Raw genomic sequence first — 19,041 nt, 5'->3', positions numbered from 1 at the left:
TGAGGGGTATCGGACAGGGCGGAGGGCGAGGACGAGGAGCAAACAGGCCGTCGTCGACGATGGTAGATGAGGTGGTGAAAAAAGCGACGAAAAAGAGCGACGAGGTGAGTTGGCGCGCGCAGTGTCGAGGCGGTCGGGGTTCAGCCGAGAAAATGGACCTTGGGGCACGATGTTGGTGTTGGTGGGTGGACTCGAGGATAGAAGTCGAGCGAGCGGCGGCGGGCGCGGATTGATTGATTGTTCAGGCGGGCAGGGCAGCCCCTCTCAGTCTCAGTCTGACGCTGCTGGGTTGGCACCTGAGGTCAGAGCTTAGGGCCTCGCGTGCTGCGGTGAGGCTCGGGTATATACTAGGGAGCTGGGTAGCTAGCTAGCTCTGCGACAGGACGAGTCGAGGTGGTGAACGAGAAGAAGAAGGACAACGACAGAAAAGAGCCGTAAACTTTTGGTTGGTGGTGGAGAGACAGCAGGGTCCAGCGAGCGGTGCGGTTGGTAAAGTAAGGTATGGTAAGGTAGGCAGGTACGGCAAGTAATAAGAAAAAGGTATGATTGAGACGTCACTGAAGATCAATCAGGCTCCAAAGGATGGAAGCTCCCCCCATAGAATGGGACGGGATGGGATGGGATGGGATGGGCCACAGTACCGTACCGTGCCTTTCTAGGAATCCCCGGCCTGTGTGTGCCCTTTTTACGACTGTTGCGTGCTACGTCGTAGTGAATGTACAGTACAGACAACGGAGACAACGACGGGGGCGGCTCTTATTGAATGACCAAGCCACACTTGAGATGATGACTAGAGGCCCATAACACGACAACGAGGCGTGGCTTTTTTCTTCCTCGTCTCTCCCGCCACGGTCTTTTTTTTTTCCTTAAAGGACTTGGCATCTAGTTACAGTCACCAAAGTCCTGGACCTAGAGGTTACTCACAAGGACTATCAAGGCTCTACGATGCGACAACTTGGTGGGCTGCTCTCTCTCTGTTGGGGGGGGGGGGGGGGGGGGGGGGACGCCCATCCAAGCCCAAGGCACAAGGGTCCATCTCCGCATGAGTTTAGCGGCTGGCCGATGACGCCCCGGGGACGGGATTTGCGGCGGTGCAAAGGGGAAACACGACACCTTTTTGGGGGCGGTGATGCTCGCAGAACAGAGCCGTCTACGACAGGACAGTGCCTACAGCACAGCTAGCCAGATTGGCGGCCTCGCTGTCAGACTAGCACATACGAGGTCCTTGGAGAAGAATGCCTTGTAGGAGCCGATTACGTAGGTTCTTTCTTTGCCCTTTGAGTGCCCTAGTTGAATGCGGAGCTGGATCTGCTGGATCTGAATTGGCCCATGTTTCAATGACAGCAAGCGGGCTTTGTCAGGCCTTTCTCTCGAGTCAGGTTTCACCTGCAGACGGCATCAAAACATGCAGGCAGGTAGGCAGGTTTCTGCACTGTTTGATCCGCTGGCCGTTGTTCCAAACTTCCATATCTGAGTTTCCAGATGCAGCCAACCGAGGAGTGTCAATCAACTGTTGAGCTTGGGCCTTCAACGGCAGTTCCTTTGATGTCTGGCCATTGACTCTCAGTTTCTATCCATGGCAACATGTGTCAATGGTTTCAGTGGTGTTTTCACACCTACCATGCTACCGATCCAATCATAACAACCCAGTCTCGCTACCCTCCGAGGGGCCTCACAGTTGATTCACTGGCCCAGCCGGTCGGTATGGTTTACTGTTACTGCATCAGCTGCCTGTGTGTGAATCTTCTGACGCCTGCGCTGCACCCTGTGGATAACTCATCTGACTGCATTCAAACGCTGTCACTCAAACTATCCTATCCATCCATCCCGCGGAGAGACCGAGGCATGTCAGCCGCCATCAGCCACAGCCAGCCCTACCAGCCGTGACCGTTACCGCAGTCACCAGTCAAGTCAAATCTCCGACAACAACGACACTGCAGAAGAATGGCTTTTCGAGTTGCCCATCCCATCCATGGATTGCCCTTGCACCATTTGCTGTGCCGCTTCGGCTCCGTATCTCGGATATCGACTTCATCTCGCCTGCCAATGTAAATGTAATGCTGCGTTGCCTTGGCATCCGCACGCTCCACTCGCTCACTGAGAAGGATCCATGATGATGGAGATTTTGCTGGGCATTGCTCCGCTGAAAACATTACCATCGACACGTCTGACAGAGGATTTTAACCAAAAGCAGGAAAGCAATAATAACACATGGCATGTTGAAAAAGCGCCGAGAGAAATCTTACTATGTACGTACGGCTCGATAACCCAACTGCATCCTCACACTCACACTCACCGCATCATATAACGTGACACACAATTCCGCATGTCCAAGTCCATCGTCTCAAAAGTTCAACTACTTATTTCTATCTGCATTGTTGCTTATATCTCCGCTTCAGTAACTTTGTAAACCGTGATCCTCGTCCGGGTATTGATTAGGCTTCACTTCTGCCCTTGACCAGCCCCGGACCTGGGCCGGCCCGGAGCATGCTATGGATGACCCTGAAAATGACAGCCGTATTCTCCACATTGAAAACATGACTTGTCGATGGAAGGACGTTTGGGTACCCCATAAATAGTGCAAATACGTCTGAGTGTAGGGTATGCACAAGTTTATTTTGCTCATCCAGTTAATATGCTGCCTCCGAGAATAAACCCAAATTTAATCGCACCTTGGGAGCATCTCGCCTGGCTCATTGTACATGTCCATTTGATCTTCTAATTTCTTGGTGTTGGTTGTTGAGTTCTAGAGATTGATTAAGGATGTAGACGCTGTTCAGCAAGACAGCTGTGGTGGCTAAGCCCTGGTTTACTTCTTGTCATGTTGGCAACATCACATCACTGGGACAAATGAATTGGTCTTTACCTGTCGAGTGTAGGTAGATTCCCTTGGGGAAAGGAAGTTTGATACTTTCCCAGCAGGCCTAAACTCTCGCTTTCTGGCTTTCTACGGAGTATAGTTGTCGGTATAAGATAGCTTCAGCTTGCATAAGATTAAAACCTACAGAGTGTTCAATAGCATTGTCATATTTGCAGCTCTCTCTACTTTTAGCTTTAATCCAAGTTAGCAACATCCAGCCTTTAAATAACAATACCTACCCACCACACCTATCTGCACTTTCATTTGTTAGTACCACATTCGATCGAAACCACCGACACCGGGCGTCTCAACTTTACCCCGGGTAAACGAATCTGCACCCACGTGACCCAGCTCCGATCGAGCCCGCCGGATTGACGGGTCCCCAGCTTGTAGTTCCGGTATCAGATCCGATAAGAGCCGATAAAATCTACTAAATCGCCAGCCGAGGACAACAGAATCCGGGTTTGGCCTTCTCTCCGATTGTTCACCAGCTTCCTCCCCGAGTTCTCTGGCCAGCGTCATTCGAATCCTTGCTCTCGAAGCCCATCTCTTTCCCCTTCTGAGTCCAGGCCAAGCCCAATTGGCCCTCCCTCCACCTCCCGGAATAGCGTTTCGCCAGACTCCCGCCAGCCAACCCAGCTCAGCCCATCATGCTTCGAACCGTCACGGGACGTGCTGCTGCCACCTCGGGGCTTGTGAAGTCGGTGCTGCCTCGGGTGTCCCGAGCTACGCCCACATGCTCGCTTGCCCCGCAGCTGCGACTTCAGAATCAGACTGCTTCGGCCGGCCTTCGACTCTCCAGAGCCATCCACAGCACCTCCGTCAGAATGTCCCAGACACGAACTGAGAGCGACGCCTTTGGCGAGATCCAGGTCCCCGCCGACCGCTACTGGGGCGCCCAGACGGAGCGTTCTCTCGAGAACTTCCGTATCAACCAGCCCCAGGACCGCATGCCCCCTCCCATCGTCAAGGCTTTCGGTATCCTCAAGGGCGCTGCTGCCACTGTCAACATGCGATATGGCCTCGGTGAGTAGAGAGTGTTGGTGGAGGTTGGCGGGGTATGAGAGAATTCAGCTTGGGCAGCTTGGCTTGTGCCCTCGCTGTGAGCGCAAGCTGACGAGTTCCCTGAAGCTGCTGCCAAACTCATAGCTCACGCATCCTACAAGACCAATGCGCTGACGATCAACTTTTACAGACCCCAAGATCGGTGCCGCTATCCAGCAGGCCGCCAAGGAGGTGGCCGACGGCAAGCTCCTCGACCACTTCCCCCTCGTCGTCTGGCAGACCGGCTCCGGCACTCAGTCCAACATGAACGCCAACGAGGTCATCTCCAACCGTGCCATTGAGATCCTCGGCGGCACCATGGGCAGCAAGAAGCCCGTCCACCCCAACGACCACGTCAACCGCAGCGCCTCGTCCAACGACACCTTCCCCACCGTCATGCACATTGCTGCCGTCCTCGACCTCGAGGGTGAGCTCCTCCCCGCCCTTCGAAGCCTCCGCGAGGCCATCCAGAAGAAGGTCGACGAGTTTGAGGCCAAGAAGATCATCAAGATCGGCCGCACTCACCTCCAGGACGCCACTCCTCTCACCCTCGCCCAGGAGTTCTCCGGCTACGTTGCTCAGCTCGACTTCAGCATCAAGCGCGTTGAGAGCTCTCTCCCTGACCTGCGACTTCTCGCTCAGGGTGGTACTGCCGTTGGTACCGGCATCAACACCTTTGAGGGCTTTGCCGAGGCTATTGCTGAGGAGGTGACCAAGATGACTGGCACTGAGTTCAAGACTGCCCCCAACAAGTTCGAGTCTCTGGCCGCCCACGACGCCATTGTTCAGGCCCACGGATCCCTCAACACCCTCGCCGGCTCCCTTACCAAGATTGCCCAGGACATCCGATACCTTGGCAGTGGCCCCCGTTGCGGTCTTGGTGAGCTGAACCTGCCTGAGAACGAGCCCGGCAGCAGCATCATGCCCGGCAAGGTCAACCCCACCCAGTGCGAGGCCTTGACCATGCTCTGCGCTCAGGTCATGGGTAACAACGTTGCTACCACCATTGGTGGTATGAACGGCCAGTTCGAGCTCAACGTCTACAAGCCCCTGGTCATCCGCAACCTCCTCCACAGCTCCCGCCTGTTGGCTGACGGTATGCGATCATTTGAGAAGAACCTGGTTGCCGGCCTCACCGCCAATGAGGAGAAGATTGCCAGTATCATGAAGGAGTCGTAAGTACCCCTGGACTAAAACTCTCACGTACGGAACGCTAATCATGCCTTGCAGTCTCATGCTTGTCACCTGCCTTAACCCCAAGATCGGCTACGACATGGCTAGCAAGGTGGCCAAGAATGCCCATAAGAAGGGCCTCACCCTCAAGGAGAGTGCCCTGGAGCTCCAGGCTCTCACTGAGGAGGAGTTTGACACTCTTGTCAAGCCCGAGCTGATGGTCGGCCCCAGCCCTTACAAGGGTTAAGCCAATTAAGAATTATAAAAGCAAAAAAAAAAAAATATGGTGGCTATAGACGAGGACTTTCGGTTTTGGGCAGTGGCCGAGTTGTCTTGTATCATTAAAACCTAAAGAGCCTTGATAGAGTACCTATGACGATGAATAACCAGTTAACTCGGTTTGATGAGCATTTGTAGCGGTTTTAGATATTTGCTCTTGAGGGCTCATTATCGAGGTGGAAGAAAACTATTCATGAATATTATACAAATTCCAACATTCTTTGGATAAGACGTTCCGTGTCCCCCCGTGCGTGTTTATGCCGAAATCACCGGTTGCGGGTCCGGCGATCGGCGGGAATACTCGGCGGGGTGGTCGGAGATAGGCCGGCGGGGCAGTACCTGCTATTTCACCGTCTTCAACAACATGCGCTGTGTTATAAACCAGCTCGTCTGTTTACAAGTTGATAACTAATTCACACGTCGCCGCCTGGACATATCTTCAATGGCTGATAACCCTGATCGCAAGATCTGGCAACCCCTCCACCCCGCCATCAGGGATCGTCTGGACCCCCAGTACGTCGCCTACCATGAGGCTCATCTCCAGTACATAGAGCCGGAGAAGTTTGGCGTCTGGGATGGGTCTGCGAGAACCAAGAAGGTATCTCTGCCGCCCGGCGGGACGAAGCCGGTTCCCGTTGGGAGCATCGACGACTTTGACGTCGGCAGATTCCGGGTGAGGGTTTACACGCCCACAGGGGAGTGTGATGAGAGAGGCTGGCCTGTTCTTGTCTGGTTCCACGGCGGAGGCTGGGTCCTTGGTGGTTTGAATAATGGGACTGATCTTTGCTCATGGGTTTGTCAAGGTACGATTATTGATGCCTCTTTTAGTTGTGCTGTCTGTCTAACTCGATGCCAGGTGCGCGCTGTAAGGTCGTGACCGTCGACTACGGTCTCGCCCCAGAGAACCCATTTCCAATTGCAGTCGAAGATGCAATTGATTCTTTCAGATGGGTCGCCTCAGAGCCAGCTGAGCTCAGAAAGATTGATACCTCGCGCATCTCCATCGGCGGAACATCATCAGGGGGGAACATAGCCCTCGCCGCAGGAATTGCAGCTTCAAACCCCGAAGCTCCCCTTCCAACTGCCAAACCCTCACTCCCAAACACATCATCGCATCCTCCGGCATCACTGTTGCTTTTTATCCCCGTGGTGGACAACACTGCTACTGCTGAGGATGTCTGGAAACCCAACGCTGAGACTGCCCCTTGGCTGACCCCTGAGCGGCTATCGTGGTACCGCAAGCTCTACCTGCCCAAAGATGAGGACTGCAAGTGCTGGGATTCTAGCCCAAACTTTGCTTCCGAGTCGCTGTTGAAGAACCTTCCAAAGACGTGGATTGCTGTGGCCGAGATGGACATCCTTGCCCCTGAGGCACTGGCATTTGGGGAGCAACTGAAGGGCCTGGGGGTTGAAGTTGATACTCTAGTTGTGGAGGGGGCAACACATTCCATCCTGTCGCTTCATGGCATAATAGATAGAGGTCGTGAGATGATTGGGAGTGCAGTCAAGCACCTTCAGGGGGTCTTTGGAACCTGACAGCCAGATGTTGGTCAGGAACTGACGTGGTATTGAAGTACGCTACTAATATCTGTTGATCTGTTTTCTTTTGTAACGTATCCTAGGTCCCATCCCATAGATCTAACCTCTATCCCGTGTTTCCTACATGTTTCTTTTACCCAATCCAGCGTTTTTACACATGTACATAAGAAAGGAAAAAAGGGGCTTCTACACAGCGACACCCTCTGCTGTAGGAGTCTTACTCTCACTGTCACTCACGCTGTCAATCTTGGAGGTCTTACTCTTCCGGCTGCGCAGACACCATAGACCCTTGAGAGCACCATCGTCCAGCTCTAGAAGCTCCTTCATGCAGAACGCCGGATGGAACACGTTGAGAACAACCACAGCAACAACGATCAAGACACCCTCGAAGCCGACAAACATGTACTGATCTCCCATGACGGGGCCTTCCCACCCCTCAGACAACTCGGCAACTCGAAAGGCACTCCGCCAGAGAATGCACAGGGCAGCGACGGACAGACCACCGAGGAAAGCCTTGAAACGGCGCGAGTTGCGTACCTTGCGGACCTCCGGGCGCTGGTCGAGGGCTGCTTCGCCGAGGGCGCGTTGGCGGCGGATGGTGCGGAGGGCAAAGTCGAGGGAGCAGAGGATGAAGCCAAAGATTGTGATGACCTGGAAGGCGAGGCCGGCGATCATGATGTTGGAGCCCACCTTGGGGTCTTCGTGGTTGTGAGAGGAGACTGAGGCCATGGCGCCGCCGAGGGCCTGGAGGACGAGGGAGATTACATCGCAGGGGATGAACTTGGGGGAGGTTAGTTATTCAAGGTTGATGACTGTTTGATGATAAACTTACAATTCGGGTGTAATACTCTGGAGGAAGTCGAGAGTTCTCAGGTCCAAAAGCTGAAACAATCCTTCGCAGGCAGAGATAAACACCAGCAGCCATAAAAGCTGGGCCAATGGTCAAGCAGCAGATCTGCACGAGGAAACCATTCTCACTCCAGGGATTCTGCCAACTCATAATACGACCAATGTATCCGAGAATCTCGCAGATAAGACCAAGGATCAAGGCAACATTGAAGGCAGTTCCCTTGCGTGTGACGATCCAAGTGACGATGAAGCCGATCAGGGAGGCGGAAAAGATGGCGAGGAAGGCGGCGTTGGGAGCCAAGTCAAGACGATACTGGTAAAAGCTGGAAACATTATCGCAAATGTCTGACTTGGGATGCTCAAAGCACCACTCAAAGAGACCACCATCGTCGACAAATGTTTGGTTGTTCAAGTCTGGGACGTCGTTGGACATGATGGGCGAGTTGGGGGCCAAGACCTTTGGATGAGTCTGCCAAGAAAGGAACAAAGTCGATAGAGTTATCGTCGAGTTATGTATGTATCGCTTCGTCTTGTTGAACCGGAGTTGATGAATAGTTCCTCCGTCTTACTGCATCTAATGGGGTGTGGTATCAGGCTGACTCACGACACATAAAAGTCAACAACACTCCAAAAGAAAACAAGGTTATTTAAAGGTAAAGGTAAAAGAAGAGAATGAAATACAACTAAAGTACAGGACGGATATAACAGAAAAGAAAAAACCAGCCCAGGAAATGGATCCCTACAAAAGGATTCCCTTCATCTCAGCCCCGGAATTCGGGCATAAAGATACCACCGGATTGGAGCCTCCGGCACGTCCCCGTAACCCGCCGGGGCATCTTTTCAGCTCGGAATTGACCCGCCCAGTATGTATCTGTTGGCGCTAGGGCAGCCTTATACATGAAAGGGTGGTCGATACAAGGGATGGGATTGGACGTTTCGCCAAAGAATGCGAAACAGCATGCGCGGCTTTGGTGTGATTTTCGTATACTACATTGCAGTTTCATGTCCTTGCCGTCTAGACTCTGGGGCTGTGCAGGCCTCAAGATGAAGAGGAATCAGCCTGGGCGGATTTTCAAGGTTCTGATATCATCACTTTCACTTTCAACCCAGCATAGCCTCCACATGAGAGCATCACTAGAATATCTAGAATATGTATGTACCTACAGCAGAGAGGCTCGTAAAAAACTCAATCTGGATTGATAAGCGAACCCGCCTCAATGAACCCTGTCCTGAACTATCCCGTTGCCAAGATCGCCATTTCCATTGCAACGTTGTTTAACACGGGAGCCTGATGTCAACTCTCAGCCCCAAACGAGGTTGTTCAAGGCAGAAATTGAGCACAACAAAAAGACACGAGGTAGACAATTTCATCTCGATATTTATCGGCTTTCAAGCCCATCTGCCGCGTCATCACAGACCCACTTTATTCAATCACCATCATACGAGTTTAGATCCCATAACAAGGGTTCAAATGTGCCAAGAACGCCAAAGCTGACATCAACGACTCCCTCACTCGCACTTCTTATCAAGCACTCCGGTCGACCCTCTTGAACGATATTTTTGTTGCTGCATTACATAGAAAATGTTCGACGTTATATCTAGTCCCACGAATTAACCATCTGATATCAGTATATATGTATCCTGCCAGCAGTTCAAACTCCACTCGACGAAACGCCCTTTTCCAAGTCACATCCTGTTTGTCGTTTACTTACTCTTCTTCTTCTTGTCTGGGGTTGCACTTCTGCTATCGTCTGCTGGCGTTCCACTGACGCCGGGCTTGGTCACAACACCTCCAACCGCTTTGCTCGCTCCGACGCTGATGCCTCGGCCGGAACGCATGCTGTCGAGGCTAATGTTGCTTCCATTGCTTCCTCTGCGTTTGGCACTGGCCTTGACCCTCGCTGTCGTTGGTGATTCATGGCCTTCGTCAGGCGAGTCTCCTCTTGAGAGCAGACCGCCACCAGGCTTGTCCGGGGTCACTGGCCGACCGTCCACGATGGTGCCCGCAGCGATATTGACCCTTGCCCGTGTCGTGTTCACCGGTGATGGAATCGCAGTCGAATGCTCTCGTGCACGGTGTGGAGCTAGAGGAACACCGTTGCTCTGGCTTTCAACGCTAGGCGTGAGTGTTGATGATTCGCTCTCGCTTCCTTGGTGTGAGTATCCAAACGCGTATCCTGAGCCAAGGAGGCTCTCTTGCCTGCTGATGTAGTATTTGTCGTACTCTTCTTTAGAATGCTCGGCATCCGTGAAGCTGTCGAGGGCATCAAACACATGTTGAAAGACCTGAATGTCAACGTCGCGGGCCCATAAGAAGTCGAGATGCTCGTAGTGAGGAATCTCGGTCGCTACCGTCTGCGGCGGTAGTTCCTTGAGCATCACCTTGATGTCAACCAGGGAGTCGCTTCCTCCGTACACTAGAACAATTGGCGTCTTGATGTTTCGCGTCGGGTACTTGGCAACCTTGGAGTACTTGCTGGTCGAGATGACGCTCATCGGCTGGTGAACATCATCGTCATACATCTGGAAACACTTGTTCCGGATGATCTGAAACCAATGAACAACACTCTTGGTGCTCGTGAACGAATAAAGATGTGGGTAAGCTGCCAGCTTCTGGCTCGCCGAGATATTCTTGGTCTGCCAGTTGAACAAAAAGGAAAGTCCCATATCGATGAGCTTGCTGAAGATGGGTGGGTACAGAAGCGTCTCCCACATGGTTGCCGAGCTGAGGATGGATCTACGACCGAACAGCAGGTACAGAACTGAAGGAGACGCTGTAACAAGAGCATCGACGATCCCATTCGACAAGCCAGCGGGGGCCATGGCAGGTGCCAGAGCGATAAAGACGTTGACCTGCTGGTTGAGCTTGGGGTGAATGGCCAGGGTGGCAAAGGCCTGCGCCGTGCCCTGAGAGAAGCCGATATAAGACAGACTCTCCTGCTGAGTCGTGTCTAGGATGTATGCAATGCTGTCAGGGATGTCATGGAAAGCAAACTCATCGATGGAAAAGTCCCAGAAATTGAGCGACGTTGGCGAGTGGTGAATCGACTTTTTGGAGTACTTGTTTCCTCGATTGTTGCCAAGCTAAGGGTGTTAGCAAAGATGAAAGTTAAGATGAAAGAAATGAGACATACCCAGACATCATAACCCCTCTCAACCAGTTCAAAAGGCAAGCATCTATGCCCATCCGTAAGAGCAACCCAAACCTCAGAGTTCATGAGAAGACCATGGTGCATGTAAATGACCTTCTTGTGCAGACTCGTCGGTCCAGAGTTGACCTTTTGCCCCTCATCGCCTTTTCTCCACGCCAGGCGATGAAGACCAAGGAGGTAGCCATCTTTGGTTTGGGCAATGTGCTCTTCAGCTTCGTATCCCCAGATCCGGCACAACTCGACAAAATCAGCTGCGTCCCGCACAGCTGTTGAAATGGCTACTGAGAGTCAGTCTGAGCACGATGGAGGTTTACAGTGTTTACCAACATTTTCGCCTATTCTCCGCCCTCTTCTTGGCAGGGGGAGAAAATTTGTTAAATAACCGCCTCGAAGCTCGATAGAAGAAGGAAACGAGGAAAGGAGCTGGGAATATCAATGTCAACAAAGCCTACACCACACCGCTCAGGAGACGCGCATCGCGACTTACGCAAAGCCAGGGTCAATACTCGGATTAAAGCCTCGAGACCGACGAGAATAAACGACCCAACGAGCGCGACATACTCGTGCCTACATGATGCAAAGGTTAATGAGGCTGGCGCACAGATGAAGAGGCGGCAGACCGCTTCAGCGACAGAGAGAGTAGATTGGACAGGGGGCGACTCACGGACGCAGCCTCCCGATGAACGGAATAGCCATGGCGACAAGATCTCTCAGATGAGACCAGAGCCGCCGCGATAGGATCTCAGCCCTCGATTCTGTGTTGCGAGAAGGACCAGGATGAGAATGAGAAGGAAGCCGTTTGGCTTTGGCAGCATTTGCAGTTGGAGGTGATGTCACATGCAATTGGGGAGCCCGACGTTGACGTTGAGCACTGACGTTCTGCGCTGGCGCTGCTGCTGCCGCTGGCGCTGCCGCAAGAGGGTGACAACGAATCATGACCTCAGCGACTTTAGGCGAGATTGGAACCAAGTGGACAGGACGGGTCATTCCCTTTGCAGCACCGAAGAGTAAAAGACGAGATCCATGAAGAAGATTGAGATGAGGCCTTTAAAAGGGGTCATATAGGTAGGAGTTGTCTGCTGTCATTGACCATTCCATTCATGCCTTCATCTTTCATCATCAGTGAGACATTCATTCATGGCTCTCCTGTCTGGCACATGCAAATGTCAGGGTCGAGTACAGTGGATTGGGTGCCAACTTTCAGTGGATGCAGCGCTAAAGTACCCACCCCTTTCGTGGAACGTGGACACCCGCGATAACGATTGGGTTTGAGGAGAGAACAACGAAAACCAAGAACAATAAGGAACAAGATAATAGAAACATGACGAGAGTAGTAGAGCTTCACTTACCTTGGCCCTGAATATTGAAGCCCATAATGCCCCTGTCTTGTCGTGCTGTTAAGCTTAAACAGCGGTAAGATGCAAGCAAGTGTGGCTCATGATTTCAACGCCACATTCAAGAGCCGCCTCAATTCGTCTCAATCAACCAACCAATCATAGGTCGACCGCAAAACGAACCCTTTTGGTGCAAGTCTTCGAAGCGGTTTTGATCCCGTCTCGCCCATCACCTGAGCTGCCATCGACCAGAAAAACCACCAGCCCAAGATGCCCAGCTCGTGCAAAGAACTGCGTAAGCCGTCACCTCGACCTCTCAGACGCCCACTCTAACAGTCAATTTCAGGCGAGGCCCTCGCCCAGTGTCTCCAGGAATCAGACTGCGTCATGGTCCAACGCAACAGCGCCGCCGACTGCCTCCGCGAACCCCTCGTCGACACCCTCCCCCTCAAGTGCCGTCAGCTCAAGAAGGGCTTTGGCGAGTGTAAACGCGGCATGGTTGATATGCGCAAGCGGTTTCGTGGCAACATGCCCGTCGCCTACCGTACAATGGAGCAGGCCGAGGAGGGTAAGGGATATCAGCTGTACGCCGGACGTCCCGCCTTTGCGGGCGGTGTCAAGGAGACGGACGGTAACGAGCCTATACCAAAGGATTGGCGGGAGATTGAGAATGAAAAGTACAAGGCCGAGCAGGAGCAGCAGCGGCAACAACAACAGCAGCAGAAGAAGTAAAACAGGCGGAGAAACACGTTGACCCTGATACTGAGCCGGCGGAGGGCAATTGAGTGAGGATTTCGATGGTCATGATGATCACAAAGGGAACTACCCTTTGCTGCTGGCCCGGAGAGCGGTGGCATTGAGAGTTGGGGCTTGGAAACAGCCTCCTCATACAAGGCCCGACCCGGCGTCTCCGGAGCATCCGCACGCAGGCACATATTAATCTGCGGCTCACCGTGATGACGGACGGACGGACAACAAACCGTCCCTACTTCCCTCCCTCCTCCTCACATGTTGTACAATATTTGTATCTTGCATCTCAGATCGCTGAGATTGTTCATTATCATGTAGTCCGTATCACACATGACCCAATCAAGGAGGTTGGATCTGGCAACACAGTACAAATTGCAAGACAAAATAGCGTCCTTATGGATGCCACCATGACGAGCCCTCGTCCTTCATAGGGCTTTTTTTTCATATCCAGTCCAAACAAGGTCGATCCCTCGAAACGCCTTGCCCGGGCACTTGTTTGCTTAATTATGCTTTCCGAGCCGTCGTCCCCCACAACCCGCAAATCCATGGAAATCCTCCCCAATAGCTAATCAAAGTCGACCAAACCCCACGCGCGCGACCGCCGCCCGACTTTGGAAATTGCCCTTGTGCCCTTTGTCCTACCGCCCCCCCCTCGAGTCGAAGTGCGTAAGCCCCTGTGCTTGTTCCTTTTCTTGGCGAGGCCAGTGATGAGCCTGTGAAAAACCTCAACTTGCGGTCCCAAGAGGCTTGGCTTCGCCCATATCCCGGGGTTTAGTGGTGGTTGGGGAGAGATGAATGAATGGATGGATGTCGGGTTTATCTTAGTGGCCGTTGTTCCCTTGTCTTGCTGTCGGCTGCTTGCTTCCCTATCTTGTCTTTTGTCTTGCCGCTGCCGCTGCTCTTATCATCCTACCATTGCATCGTCTCTTCCCGTCTCACCACTCCCGCCCGGCCTGAGACTTGGATCGGTGGGTGTAAACTCTCCTATCCTCCTATTCCGGCCTCCTATTCTTCCTTTACTTCCATTCCTCTTGCTCATCTTTTCCCCTCGAATCACTCTCTGATCCATGAATCCCTCGTCCATCCGCCAGATCCGGTAATGCGTCCTCCTCCGCAGTGCGTCACCATCATCTTCGTCGTCGCTGTCGTCATAGCTTCATCAACCGCGAATCGCCCCTAAGCTCTCGCCGCCCTCCCTTGTGACCAACCCTCACGCCGCCATTCGCCCCTCCTCCTGCAGCCATGGCCATAATGATCACGGCACGGCAGCGGAGGTTGCTCGTCCTACTCTCCACCGCATTCTTCGTCTTCAGCGTCTTTTACTGCTGCTCGCGCCTCGTCTCACTCACCATGCCCCACGACGACAAGACCAACTATGACCAGCCCAAGGTCGAGATATCGAGAGCTGATAACCCAATGTCTTACGGCATGTACAACCGACCCGCCTACGACGGCATCGACCTTGTCAGGAACCTCCCGAGCGAATACATTCCAACAAAGGCCAACGGCCGTCGATTGGTCGTTATCGGTGATATACATGGCATGCTCGATCCCTTCGAGAAACTGCTCAAGAAGATCACCTTTGATCCCAAGCACGATCACATCGTCGCTGTGGGCGACATGGTCAACAAGGGCCCCAAGACGCCCGAGCTGATCAACCGACTCATGGAGCTCAAGGCCAGCGCCGTCCGCGGAAACCACGAAGATCGTGTGATCCTTGCCTGGTCGGCCCTCAGCGCTCAGCAGGGTGTTCAGGCGTATCTCGACTCGGAAGCGGAAACAAAGAGACGCGGCGAGGAGGAAGATCTCAAGACGGCACGAAGCCTGAACGAAGCGCAAATGAATTGGCTAAGGAACCTCCCTGTCATTCTATCCGCCGAGCCCATGTCTCTCTACATCGTTCACGCCGGCCTCGTCCCCGGTGTCCCCGTCCATCAGCAAGATCCCTGGGCCGTCATGAACATGCGCACTCTGCGCTTCCCCCGCGCCGAGTTCCGTATTAAGGAGATTGAAAAGAAGCGCAAACAGGAAGAGAAGAAGAAAAAGCAGGAGCTCGAGAAGCAGCAGGAGTTGGAGAAGCAAAAGGAAGAGGAACTGAAGAAGCTTGCCGAAAAATTGCCCAAGCGGGACGAATCCTCCTCCGATGAAGAGGGCCAAGAGGCCGCCGTCCTCGTCCCCCGCGCCCAGCCCGATGCTGCTGCCGCAGCACCGGCCAGCGATCCCGCACAGGAGCTTCTTAGCAGCGACCGCGATGTATGGATCCCCGTCAACGACCGTGGGGGCGAGCAATGGTCCGAACTGTGGAACAGCGAACAGAAGAAGCTCCCTGCTATTGAGCGTCGTTCTATCATCTACGGTCATGACGCCAAGATGGGTTATAAAGAAGACACATACACCTTCGGCCTCGACTCGGGTTGCGTCAAGGGTAATGCTCTTACAGCTCTCGTTATCCAGGGCACCGAGGATGGCGGCTGGAAGCCTCTGACCTTCCAAGTTGAGTGCAAGAAGGGCTGGTTCTAGTCGGGCACCTGTGATTTCATGATATTTATCGGTGTCATCATGACCACTCTCTGGGCAGCATCAAGATGGGACATGGGTGTTGGGTTTGGTAGGCCAATCGTGTCTTTCGATGGGTGGGTGGCGTTCACGGGTCTTGTCGGTCGGATCAAGAACGGCGGTGTTTATACCAAAGCATCTAAACATGGAGTTTGTTGTACTGTAGTTAAATCCCAACTTGGGTCCCAAGTTAATCATCTCACCAAGGGGTTCATTGCTCATGGGCCTGACATGTCGTCTTGATTTCCTATGCAAATCCTATCTGTGCCTGTCGACCTCCTCTTAATGATCCTCCCGAGCCGCGGCCTGTCTCCAAATCCACATGAATGGACGGGTAGAGTGATATGTTCGTGGTATCATCAACGATAGCTTACAGTTGAATATCGCGAACCAATTCAAGCCAATTGCGCGCAGCCAGCCTCAATTCCACGATACCTCCCAAAGCAACCTTGCCCTATTAACTTTTTTCTTCCTTCAATTTCTTTGTACTCATTATGCGTGGTAGCTAGCTTAGGCGAGCTTCTCCTTGAGGATATCCTTGAGGGTAACGGCGTCAGCAGCGAACTTGCTGATACCCTCACGGAGCTTCTCGACGGCCATCTGGTCCTCGTTGAAGTCGAAGCGGAAGAGGGGCTCATCGTTGATGTAGGTCTTCTTCTCGATGTCCAGAGCAGTGGCCTCCTCGGCGTTGAGCTTCTTGGGGACGGCCTCCTCGGAGTTGAGGAGATCCTCGAGCAGGTTGGGCTGTAAATCATCAAATTAGTAACACATACATTTCGTACTCAAGGCTTGGGTTTGTGTGCTAAATATGATACTTACGGAGATGGTCAGGTAGTCACAGCCAGCAAGCTCGGTGATCTCGCCAGTGTTTCGGAAAGAGGCACCCATGACAATGGTGTTGTAGCCGAACTTCTTGTAGTAGTTGAAGATGGCCTTGACAGAGGCGACACCAGGGTCCTCCTCCTTAGCGTAATCCTTCTTAGTGTGAGCCTTGAACCAGTCAAGGATGCGACCGACGAAGGGAGAGATGAGGTAGGCGCCGGCCTCGGCAGCACCAATGGCCTGGACGAGCGAGAACATGAGGGTAAGGTTGCAGTTGATGCCGTGGTCGCGCTGAAGAATCTCGGCGGCCTTGATACCCTCCCAGGTAGCGGCAATCTTGATCAGGACACGGTCCTTGGAGATGCCCTGCTCACCGTAGAGCTATTGAAAGTGTAAGCATCACGATAAGACCCAAGTTGCTTCAATAGCCAGGCAGAGCTTACCTCAATAAGGTGAAGGGCCTTGTTGACGGAGGCCTGGGTATCGAAAGAGTAACGGGCATCGACCTCAGTGGAGACCTTGCCGGGAATGATCTTGAGAATCTCCTTGCCGAACTCGACGAGGAGGCGGTCGAGGGCATCGTCAACCTGCTGGTCGGCAGAGCCACCCTTCTGCTTAGCGTAGTCGATGGCGACATCGATCAGCTTGGCGTACTCGGCCTTCTTAGAGGCAGCGAGGATCAGGGAGGGGTTGGTGGTAGCATCCTGAGGCTTGTACTTGCCAATGGCTATCAAGAATGGTTAGTTTCTTGTTCGATCTATCATATCATATCATATCATGATCATGGTGGGGGTTGTTGAGGAGGTGAGAAGATGGCGATTCGACGTGATGATGGGAATTGGGAGCTCGCGAAAACGAGGTTTCCAGTAGGGAGGCACTAACAGGCAAAGTCACCTATGGAGGATGAGTTAGCATTGAGACAAAACTAGCTGGGGAGATGCGGTAATTACCAGAGTCGGACACAACGGTCTGTTGAGGTGGAAAACAAGCAAGCGGTCAGCAAAGAGTTCAACAAGGTGATTGTGGGAGTATCAAGGTCGCAGTGTGAGATCTAGTAGCTGGAGCTTCAGAATGATGATAGCTTCCATCATCTTTCTCAAGCTGCTTCAAAACTCGAGCTATCCGGATTCCGACACATGTTTTGTCGCGATACTAGACGACCTGGAGGGGCTATGGTGGGGTGACGTACAGTGCCGCTGGCCTTGAGCTGATCGAGAGAGGTAGACATGATTGCTGTTGTTGTTTTGTGATTGATTCAAGATTGAACACACAAAGGACGAGAAGAGGATGAAGAGGAGAGAGAAAAAAAGAAAGAGGGAAGAAGAGGGAGTCAAGGGGAAGAAAAAGATTGGGGATTCCCACCAAAAGTTGGGAAGGTACCTGACGTACATGCGACGACTCGCGCCTTCTTTGCTGTCTCTCCCTCGCCTCCGTCGCCCCTCCCCCTCGTTCGCTGCGCTGCACCATGCGCCCATGGCCCATGGAAGGTACGGCATCCCGGTCGGGGCGGGGCTCCCGATTAAGTCATACCTTCACCTCACCTCACCTCATCCCGTACCCGCATCCGCCGCGGCCGCCTTCATGGCTGGTCGTGGAAAGAAAAGGCCGAAACGGCGAGGGAGCTCTCGAAACGCTTCTGAAGCGAGGATTGCAGGCCAATTCTTTGATATAACCTTGCAGTCTCGTAGAGCAGACTCTGAGGTTTTCTTTGGTATACTTTAAAGTCCTCTTTGCCCCCATCTTGACCTGCCAGCAGCTGGTTTCAAGTACCCGATGCTAGCTCGCCGTTCCAATGTTATTTTTTCCACCCTGGACGTCAATGCTACAGCCGCACCAGCAGCAAGCAAGCAAAGCTGGTGTATTAACGCTGACCGGCGAATGTTGACCGATGAATCTGCAATCTTTTCAGCCTGCCGCAGCAGTTGGATTCCTTCTTTGACCGCCCGCTCAACTAATTCTCTCATAGGCCATTCACCTTCTCACGATGTGTCGCAGCTTTGGACGAACAGAGAGAAATGACACGCTGGCTGGTCTTGGTAACTGCTACCGCCGCTCACCCCCACCGCCAGAATCAGAAAAAACAACCCACCAGAGATCCAAGCAGACAGACAGACCCTCGATGCGAGGCCACTCCCAAGAAACCCCCACCCCGCTGCCAGCTTCTGTGTTGGGCCGAGTCGAGTCACTTCGATAGGCCCGTCATTCCTCACGTCGCCATGTCCACCGAGAGAGCCCCCGACAACGGACCCCACTTGCACCTCAACATGATGCCCCGCGGAGCCCCTCCATCATGCCGTTAGCTCGTGGACTTGGAAATCCGTGGATACTGAGAGAGCAAATGTGTGATATTAGCCTGTGGAGGCGCTCACCTTGAGAGCGTCAGGCTGCCACATTTAGCCGCTCCCCCATTCCTGAGATCTTGCCTGAGCTTCCTGGGGGTTTCGGCGCGGCGCGGCGCATTTGATCAACCCCCGGCGAGAAGAACTGGCCCAACATGGTAGATATTTCAGAGGGTCGCATCCCTCCATTCTGACAGTCTGGCCACCCATGCGGCAGCTCCGATCAGCGTCATTCCTGATTTTCAGAGACGTCCATCGAACCTCTCTCGACCGCACGTGGCACCGAACCCCGACACTTGGTGGCCGATATGGCCGGCGAATGCTCGGCGGGGAGAACTCCGACC

General features: G+C 53.2%; 6 protein-coding genes across 6 annotated transcripts; 3 read left to right on the top strand and 3 right to left on the bottom strand.

The window, feature by feature from the left end:
- The first annotated feature begins 3,275 nt into the window (after positions 1 to 3,275).
- NECHADRAFT_59229 (uncharacterized protein) lies at positions 3,276 to 5,475 on the top strand. The gene is made up of 3 exons (XM_003053114.1): positions 3,276 to 3,886; positions 4,056 to 5,079; positions 5,135 to 5,475. The coding sequence occupies exons 1-3, from the start codon at positions 3,511 to 3,513 to the stop codon at positions 5,322 to 5,324; spliced, it is 1,590 nt and encodes a 529-aa protein (XP_003053160.1). The 5' UTR covers positions 3,276 to 3,510; the 3' UTR covers positions 5,325 to 5,475.
- Positions 5,476 to 5,798: 323 nt separating this feature from the next.
- Positions 5,799 to 6,962, top strand: NECHADRAFT_103799 (uncharacterized protein; the record flags this gene model as incomplete). The annotated part of the gene is made up of 2 exons (XM_003053113.1): positions 5,799 to 6,159; positions 6,213 to 6,962. 2 exons carry the CDS (start codon positions 5,799 to 5,801, stop codon positions 6,890 to 6,892), a joined length of 1,041 nt encoding a protein of 346 aa, XP_003053159.1. The 3' UTR covers positions 6,893 to 6,962.
- Positions 6,947 to 8,177, bottom strand: NECHADRAFT_67465 (uncharacterized protein; the record flags this gene model as incomplete). Its single annotated transcript, XM_003052615.1, has 2 exons — positions 6,947 to 7,675; positions 7,728 to 8,177. 2 exons carry the CDS (start codon positions 8,175 to 8,177, stop codon positions 7,082 to 7,084), a joined length of 1,044 nt encoding a protein of 347 aa, XP_003052661.1. The 3' UTR covers positions 6,947 to 7,081.
- Positions 8,178 to 9,448: 1,271 nt separating this feature from the next.
- NECHADRAFT_36023 (uncharacterized protein) lies at positions 9,449 to 11,592 on the bottom strand (the record flags this gene model as incomplete). Its single annotated transcript, XM_003052614.1, has 4 exons — positions 9,449 to 10,828; positions 10,879 to 11,174; positions 11,384 to 11,463; positions 11,561 to 11,592. The coding sequence occupies 4 exons, from the start codon at positions 11,590 to 11,592 to the stop codon at positions 9,449 to 9,451; spliced, it is 1,788 nt and encodes a 595-aa protein (XP_003052660.1).
- A 904-nt stretch (positions 11,593 to 12,496) lies between these two features.
- On the top strand, positions 12,497 to 13,364 carry NECHADRAFT_67463 (uncharacterized protein). Its single transcript, XM_003053112.1, has 2 exons — positions 12,497 to 12,525; positions 12,577 to 13,364. The coding sequence occupies exons 1-2, from the start codon at positions 12,501 to 12,503 to the stop codon at positions 12,960 to 12,962; spliced, it is 411 nt and encodes a 136-aa protein (XP_003053158.1). The 5' UTR covers positions 12,497 to 12,500; the 3' UTR covers positions 12,963 to 13,364.
- Positions 13,365 to 14,976: 1,612 nt separating this feature from the next.
- On the bottom strand, positions 14,977 to 17,668 carry NECHADRAFT_59218 (uncharacterized protein). The gene is made up of 6 exons (XM_003052613.1): positions 17,548 to 17,668; positions 17,309 to 17,327; positions 17,241 to 17,252; positions 16,802 to 17,085; positions 16,356 to 16,739; positions 14,977 to 16,280 (listed from the first exon to the last, which is right to left on the bottom strand). The coding sequence occupies exons 1-6, from the start codon at positions 17,584 to 17,586 to the stop codon at positions 16,047 to 16,049; spliced, it is 972 nt and encodes a 323-aa protein (XP_003052659.1). The 5' UTR covers positions 17,587 to 17,668; the 3' UTR covers positions 14,977 to 16,046.
- Between the last annotated feature and the right edge of the window lie 1,373 nt (positions 17,669 to 19,041).

Source organism: Fusarium vanettenii (assembly GCF_000151355.1).
Source record: "Fusarium vanettenii 77-13-4 chromosome 3 genomic scaffold NECHAsca_2_chr3_3_0, whole genome shotgun sequence".
Lineage (NCBI taxonomy): Eukaryota > Fungi > Ascomycota > Sordariomycetes > Hypocreales > Nectriaceae > Fusarium > Fusarium vanettenii.
This window is presented reverse-complemented; position numbering and strand designations above follow the sequence as displayed.